The sequence below is a fragment of the Aythya marila genome, assembly GCF_965140915.1.
Source record: "Aythya marila genome assembly, chromosome: 18".
Classification (NCBI taxonomy): domain Eukaryota; kingdom Metazoa; phylum Chordata; class Aves; order Anseriformes; family Anatidae; genus Aythya; species Aythya marila.
In genome coordinates this window covers 9616281-9623384 of record NC_139059.1, presented here as the reverse complement: position 1 = coordinate 9623384, position 7104 = coordinate 9616281, and the positions used below count along the sequence as shown (strand labels likewise).

The window sequence follows — 7104 nt, the reverse complement described above, 5'->3', positions numbered from 1 at the left end:
ACTGGGGTGAGCCCGTCCTCCTGCAAGCAGCCGCCCCTCGGTGATGCTGCAGCGCCGGGGGTCTTCATCCTTGCAGCCCAAGGGGCTTTTGGGGGGCTGCTAAGTGTGGGGGTGGCCCCATCATTGTGTCCGTCCCCCCCCCGTGTGTGTGCACCCGCAGGGAGGTGGCAGGGCTCGGTGCTGCTCGGGGGGGGGCAAGGGCAGGGTTCCTGGAGGAGGAGGAGGAGGAGGAGGAGGAAGAGGAAGGCGGGCCGGGACGCACGGCTCCTCTCGGCCGCACCATGAGCAGGGTGGGGGGCAGCGGGGCCCCCCCGGCACCGCCGCAGGACTACGAGGTGGCCGGCAAGGTGCGGGGCGGTTTGGGGGGGACCAGGGGATGGAGGCTGGGGCTCCATGGAGGCTGGGGCTTGGCGGAGGCTGCTCTGGGTGCCGGCTGCCTCCCGCTGCAGCAGGAGCGAGCGGGGACGGGAAGGGGCAGAGGGCGTTGGGGGGTGACAGGGGGTGACAGGGGGTGACAAGGGGTGGCGGGGGGGGGGCTCGCTGTGTGGGTGCCAGCCCCGGCAGTGTGCTCGTTGCCTTCTTTAAGCTCGGGATCCCTCCTGGCACGATCCCATTGCCAGGCAGGGAAAGGGCAGCGTGGGAGGGGAGCGGGGCAGCAGCGGGTACGCGCCGTGCCGGCGGGCAGCGGGGCAGCGCCTGGGCTGGGGCCTGTTTGCTTTGCAGGAGGGGACGAGAGCCCTGTTTGCTTTGCTGTCTGCAGCCGGCAGGGCCCTGGGAGGCAGCGGCAGGGTTTGCCCCAGCCGTGCACCAGCCCCCGTGAGGGGCACACCCAGGGGGGGCACTGGGGCTGCTCCTGTGGCCGGTTCCCCAGGAGCACTCCGGGGTCTGGCGATGCTCCGGGGTGGCCGGGAGATGCCTTTGGTGCTGAGTTCCCAGCACCTCCCTTCCTCGGGGGGACGGCAGAGCTGCACCACTGGTGTCCCCCCCTGGCTCTCACGGGGCTCCCCGCACCCCGCAGGACAAGCCCTGGGGACAGGGGGGGGGGACAGGAGGGGACAGCGGGGAGCCCGGTGCCGCTGGGGACGCCCCCGCCGACACCTCCCCTGCGCCCGCCTTGCAGGTGATGTTACTCGGAGACTCGGGCGTGGGGAAAACCTGCTTCCTGCTGCAGTTCAGAGACGGGGCCTTTCTCTCCGGGACGTTCATAGCCACCGTGGGCATAGATTTCCGGGTGAGAGCACCGCGGCCGCCTGCCCTCGCTGCCCAGGGGACGGGCGGCCCTGGCTCCCCCGGGGCCCTGGGGACAGGCTGGGGGGACGGACGGACAGATGGATGGATGGATAGGGGCTTCAGGGCTTTTAGGGCCTCCGAACCCCAAACTGTCTCCCACCAGTACCAAATGTGGTTGTTGGTGGCTGCTGAAGCTCCTGCACCTCTCCGCGGCGGGGCTGCACCAGCAGCTGCGGGCGGAAGAGCGAGCTGAGCGCGGGCACTTCCCCTTCAATTAGCAAAACTGAACTTCGTTTGTGCTCATTTTACACCTACAATCCGTCCTGTGGGGTGCTTGGGAGCTTCACCCGGCCGGGGCAGACACCTCAGGGGGCGAGCGATGCTCCCCATGGAGTTACCCCGTGCAGCCCCGTGCCACCCGGCCCCGCTGCCCTCCCCTCCGGCCGCTTTCTGCAACCAAACCACAGCCGGGCCCTCACCTCTCTGTGGAGGCAGCGTTCAAGCAGCTCGCCTTCCGCCAGGAAGAGCCGCTTGCAGCACGAATTAAAACCCTTTCAGTGGGTTGGGTGCTGGGGGGGAGCCCTGGGCCGTGTTATCGTGGCGCTTCCTCCGCGCCCTAGGGGAAGAAACCCCCCCGTGCCCAGCACCGCGTGGCCGTGGGGGTGCTGCCGGCTTGTGGGCACCCCCTCGGCCCCACGTTGGTGTCCCACCAGCTGCTGTGTGGCTTCCTGCCCCCCAGCAGCGCGCTGATGGTGCTTTTTTCTTTCACTCATCCCACATCGCAAGCTAACTCCCCCCCCCGTTTTTGTCATCGCAGAAGCTGACTTTCTACCTCAAACAGTTCCAGGAAACCCAATTATTTATACACGCCTTCCGTTTCCAGACCCACCCCCGAGCACGAGCCTTCAGAAGACTCTTGCAACACCCTCCGAGCAACCCACGCTTTTCTTTTTACTTTTTCTAGAGGGAAGGCCCCGGGCTCTGGGGTTTGGCTCAGCCATGGCTCGGTGCCCCGAGCCGCTCGCCTCCCCGCCACGGGGGCTGGAGCAGGGGCAGCCCCCAGCAGGACCCCCCCGAGATGCCCTCAGAGAGCTCCACGGGGACGGCGTTTGGCCGATCCCACAGCGTCTGCTGGCCCTGAAGGCTCTCCTTGTCTTTGCCAGGGGCACGAGCGCGGAGCCAAATTCCTCGCTACGCCCAGCGAGGACACAGGGCGGCTTTATGCCGGGCAAGCACCAGGGGAGCCTGCCCAAGGAGAGCCCTGCAGCCCCCCCGTGACCCTGTGCCCCCCAGGAGCACAGGGTTTTGTAGCAAGGGGGCTCCATCCTGCAGCCCCAGCTCCACCCGCGGGGCTCTGTGCTCACCGCCTCGTCCTCTCCTTCTCCCCCGCAGAACAAGGTGGTGGCCGTGGATGGCGTGAAGGTGAAGCTGCAGGTGAGGGTTGGGTTTTTTTTTGGGGGGAGCAATTCCCGGCCCTGCTGCCGCGTGAAATGGGCTCGGCACCGTGGTCCCACAGGGCTGCAGGGGTTCCCCAGCTGGCGGGGCGCTGCCTGCTCTCATTGGGACGATTTCTGGCAGATTTGGGACACGGCGGGGCAGGAGCGTTTCCGCAGCGTGACCCACGCCTACTACAGGGATGCCCAAGGTGGGTCGGGGGCCGGGGGTGTGGGCGAGCCCCCCGGGACCTCTCCCCGCAGCACCAACGCCCTCGGCCCCTTCCCTTCCAGCCTTGCTCCTGCTCTACGACATCACCAGCAAGATGTCCTTCGACAACATCCGCGTGAGTGCCCCCGCCCCACGTTCGTCCCCAGGGATCGGGGACACCTGTGTTTTTTTTGGGGATGGGGAGTGGGGATTTTAAGCCTGTTTTGCAACAAGCACCGCTTGTTTTGGGCAGACCCGGGCAGCTCGGAGCTTGTCCCCTTGGGCACGTTTTGTTTAGGGGCACGGAGAATGGGAAAGCTTGGGGTGGGGGCAAGTCACCTGTAGGGCTGAGGAGGAGAAGGGGTGTTCACAGAGCTCTCCACCTCATTCTGGAATGGTTCCCACTGGGAAAAAAAAAAATTAAATTAAATTTAAAAAGGTTTTCCCAGCCCTCCCGGGGGGCTGTGCAGGGTGAGGGGTGCTTCCCCCCGACGCAGCCCCGCTGTCCCCGCAGGCCTGGCTGACGGAGATCCACGAGTACGCGCAGAAGGACGTGGTCATCATGCTGCTGGGCAATAAGGTGCGTGTAGGGCCCCCGTTCCCCTCACCCCGAGGCTGTCCCTGACCCGGCCATGCCTCCGAGGAGAGCTGGGGCTGGGGGCACTGCCTGTGCTTCAGGGGAATCCAGGCTGGAGGTGACCCCAGAGGGCTGGGGGGGCCGGGGAGCCGCGTCCCTGGCAGCCAGAGGAGGGCAGCACGAGGCTGAGGTTCCTGGTATGGGGTGATCCCGGTGTGGGTGCCGGGTGCTGGGTGCCGGGTGCCGGGTGCTCAGCAGGTTCTCCTCTGGGCAATGGGCATTCCTGGTTCCCTGAACCCCACAAATCCTGGGAGCCCCCCCGTGCGCCTACCTGCCTGCTTGCGGGGTGCCCCCGGCTGGGTGACACTCTCCCTTTTTCTGCAGGCTGACGTGAGCAGCGAGCGGGCCGTGAGGACAGAGGACGGAGCCTCGCTGGCCAGGGTGAGCCGTGGCCTAGTCTGCACCCCCTGCTACACCCCCACAGCACCCCAGGCACGGGCGCTTCATTTAGGGCCCCCGTGTGGCTGTGCCACCCACTCCGCACGGTGCCCAGACCTGCATGGCACAGGGGGCACAGCAGGGAGGGGATGTGACCCCGTTCCCAAACCCCACCCAGCCAAAGGGGGTGATTTCTGGGGGGGCAGGAGGGGGTCTGGGACTGCCCCCTGATGGGGCCGTGCCGCCCTCGCAGGAGTACGGGGTGCCCTTCATGGAGACGAGCGCCAAGACGGGGATGAACGTGGAGCTGGCCTTCCTCGCCATCGCCAAGTGAGTGCACGGGGCCGGGGTGGGGGGAGCAGGGGGTGTCCCCCGGGGGTAACGGGGCCCTGCCACCCCCAGGGAGCTGAAGCAGCGAGCGCTGCAGCCGCCGGACGAGCCCCGCTTCCAGATCCACGACTACATCGAGGCGCAGCAGAAGAAATCCGGCTGCTGCGCCTTCGCCTGAGAGCGGCGGGCAGGGACCCGGGCGCAGGCAGGGCTGGGGCAGAGCGGGGCCCAATCCTGCCCCCGGCACCCACGGGTGTGCCGAAGCAGAGGGTGCAGGAGGAGGGACGTTATTCCAGGCGTGGTGCTGAGCAGGGCCCGGATCCTGCCGCCCTGCGGGGTGGTGCCGGGGGCTCGCCGTGCGCCCCAACCACGGCGCGGTGCCTGCCAGCCCGAGGGACGTGGCGGTGCCACCGTCGCCCCAGCAGGACTCAGGATACGGCCCCAGCACCCGGCCTCTCCTCCCCTGCGGCCGCTCGTGGCCTCGCTGTGCTCCCATCCAGCTGGGAGGGCCGGATCCTGCCCCACTTCCCCGCTGCTTCCCCCCGGGGAGCCGCCGGACCCATCCCCGTGCCGGTGCCCAGCCCTGGCCGCGGCTCCTCGCCGGCACCTCCGGGGGTGTCCCCGCCTGCCCCCCGCCTGCCACAGCTGGAGCAAGAGATAAAGGAGCCCCCGGTGACTTCGAGCACACGCGGCAGTTTGAAAAACCTTCATTTCCCCCGGGTGCAGCTGTGGGGTTTGGAGACTTTTATTTTTCTTTATTTAAGGGAAAAGCTTTTTGCGTTTCCGCCCCTCCCCCGGACCAAACCAGCTGCGGCCTCGCGCAGGCTGGGGATGGGGCTCAAGCGGCCCTTGGTGGTCTGGAGACCTTCTGCAGGGTCCCTGGGCCCGTGGTGGGTCGGGGGCACTCGTGTGTGTCCCAAAATGAGCTCGGCGGGGTGCGGGGTGCGGGCAGCGAGGCTCAGGCACCGCGGGGCTGCGGCTCCAGTGCTCAGCATCACCCCCCCCCCAGCACCCTGTGCCATGTAGGGCACCGGGACAGGGAATATTTGGGGTGCTGCTGGAGGTGCCGGGGGCAGCTGCAGAGCACACGACCCCCATGCACAGGGGGGCTGCCGGGCACAGCACCCCCTCAGCACCCCCCCCGCCCCGGTGCCCCCTTCGTCCCCGCTGTCCTGCCGGGTGTCTCTGTGCAAGTTTACAGATTAAAGCTGGGTATTTTTGAGGCTTTGCATCCGCCTGTTTTTCTTTTTTCTCTGCCTGAGAAATCCCTGCCCCGGGCCTGTGACGTGGGAGGCTGCTGTGGCCGGGCTGCAGGGGAGCGGGACGGGGACCCCCAGGACCCCCATGGCACCTCGGGGTGGGAGAAGCCCCCGCGGCCCCCTGCTCCTCGCCAGGGCTCAGCCCGCACGTTTCAGCCAGTCCAAAGGTGAGAGGGGAGGGCTAAGCGCGGCCAGTTAAATTAAAACCAACCTCCTCCCCTGCTGCTCCGGCGGTGCGGAGTTCAGCATTCCCCAAATAACTCCGGCTTCCCACCAATGGCATCCGCCTCTTGGCTGAGGTCGGCAAAAAAAAAAAAAAAAATAATGCTGGAGAGCTGCAGCACAAGCAGACGTCGGCGCTTTTCTGTTCCCCACCCTCTGGCACGAGCTGTGCCAGCGTCCCGGGGCTGCTGGAGCTGTCCCCAGCAGTGCCCCCAGCACCCTGGGCTCCGCCGGGGACCCGAGCGCGGTGCCGGCTGTTTCCTCCCCTCCTTATCAGGGCTGCAGGCTCACAGCAGCCCTGCCAGGGCCGGGTTTTGTTTCCTGAATTCGAGGAACGTTCCCCGAAAAGCGCGCCCGCTGCTCCCCGCCTCGGATGAGGACAGCCGGGGGGGGTTTTGCTGCTCGCAGCCCCTGCGCTGCGGGGCCGTGCCGAGGCCGGCCGGGCACACGGGGCGCTTGGCCTGGTTTTCTCCCGCTGGTTTCCTCCTCTGCTGCCCGCCGTGGGATTCCTCCCGGCTGCCGTTCTCAGGCCGAGCGGCAGCGGGGGTGATGCTCAGCGGGGCGAGGAGACGGGCGGCCCCCCCTGCTCCTCATCCCCCCCCGGTGGGGTTGCCCCTGCCCCCTGCTGCAGCCCTGCTCCCCCTATGGGGCCCCCCGAAACCCCTCTGGCAGCTCTGCTCTGGGGGTGGGGCTCAATTAACTATGCTTAATTAAGCGGCCCCGAGGACCTTTGGCCGGGCTGAACTCCAGCTGAGGCTGCGGAGCCCGGCAGTGAGACCTGCCCCCGCAGCCCAGGCTGACCCCAAAGCCGGCGCTCCCCACTTCCACAGCCTCCTGCGGCCACTTCTGCTTTCCAGGAGGGCGCGGAGCAGGGCAGGGCCGTGGCACAGCCGAGCCCTGGGGGTCATCCAGCCGGGGAGCGCCCCGTGCCAGCAGAGCCGGGTGCTGAGCAGGGTTTGGGGACGGTTCGGGGGCTGCGCTCCCATTCCCAGCACCCAGCGGGTCACCAGCGAGCGCGGCCCCCCCTGCAGCTTTTCCCCTTTCCCGTGCCGGGCAGCTTCTCTCTGCTCCTTTCACTTCTCTGCACCCCGCGCACCCTGCAAAGCCCCACTGGGGGCTGGGGGTGACCCCACAGGGGAGCAGAGCTGCAGAGGGGTTTAGGGGTGATCCCACAGGGGAGTTGGGGGGGCCCCATAGGGGAGCAGGGCTGCAGCAGGGGGCAGGGGCAACCCCACGGGGGGCCGGGGGTGACCCCACGCGGGGAGTGGGGCTGCAGTGGGGAGCTGGGGTGGCCCCAGGGGACACTGGGGGTGGCCCCATGGGGCAAAGGGTTGGCAGAGGGGGTTGGAGGGAACCCCACGGGGGAGGAGGGGGGACCCTATGGGGGACTGAGGCTGCAGCAGG

General features: G+C 67.9%; 1 protein-coding gene across 2 annotated transcripts; it reads left to right on the top strand.

Moving 5' to 3' along the window:
- Positions 1–275: 275 nt before the first annotated feature.
- Positions 276–5264, top strand: RAB37 (RAB37, member RAS oncogene family). Of its 2 annotated transcripts, XM_082775200.1 has the most exons (9): positions 276–347; positions 1121–1231; positions 2623–2664; positions 2809–2875; positions 2958–3010; positions 3389–3454; positions 3836–3892; positions 4143–4219; positions 4292–5264. In XM_082775200.1, exons 1-9 carry the CDS (start codon positions 282–284, stop codon positions 4395–4397), a joined length of 645 nt encoding a protein of 214 aa, XP_082631326.1. In that variant the 5' UTR covers positions 276–281; the 3' UTR covers positions 4398–5264. The 2 variants fall into 2 exon arrangements, with proteins under 2 accessions (XP_082631326.1, XP_082631327.1); XM_082775201.1 differs by lacking the exon at positions 1121–1231.
- Positions 5265–7104: the final 1840 nt, after the last annotated feature.

Excerpts from the sequence above, each read along its gene's own strand:
- RAB37 (XM_082775200.1), top strand. The coding sequence starts at position 282 with ATGAGCAGGGTGGGGGGCAGCGGGGCCCCCCCGGCACCGCCGCAGGAC. Across the intron at positions 2,665-2,808 it reads GCGTGAAGGTGAAGCTGCAG|ATTTGGGACACGGCGGGGCA; the intron begins GTGAGGGTTGGG and ends GATTTCTGGCAG. Across the intron at positions 3,011-3,388 it reads TGTCCTTCGACAACATCCGC|GCCTGGCTGACGGAGATCCA; the intron begins GTGAGTGCCCCC and ends CTGTCCCCGCAG.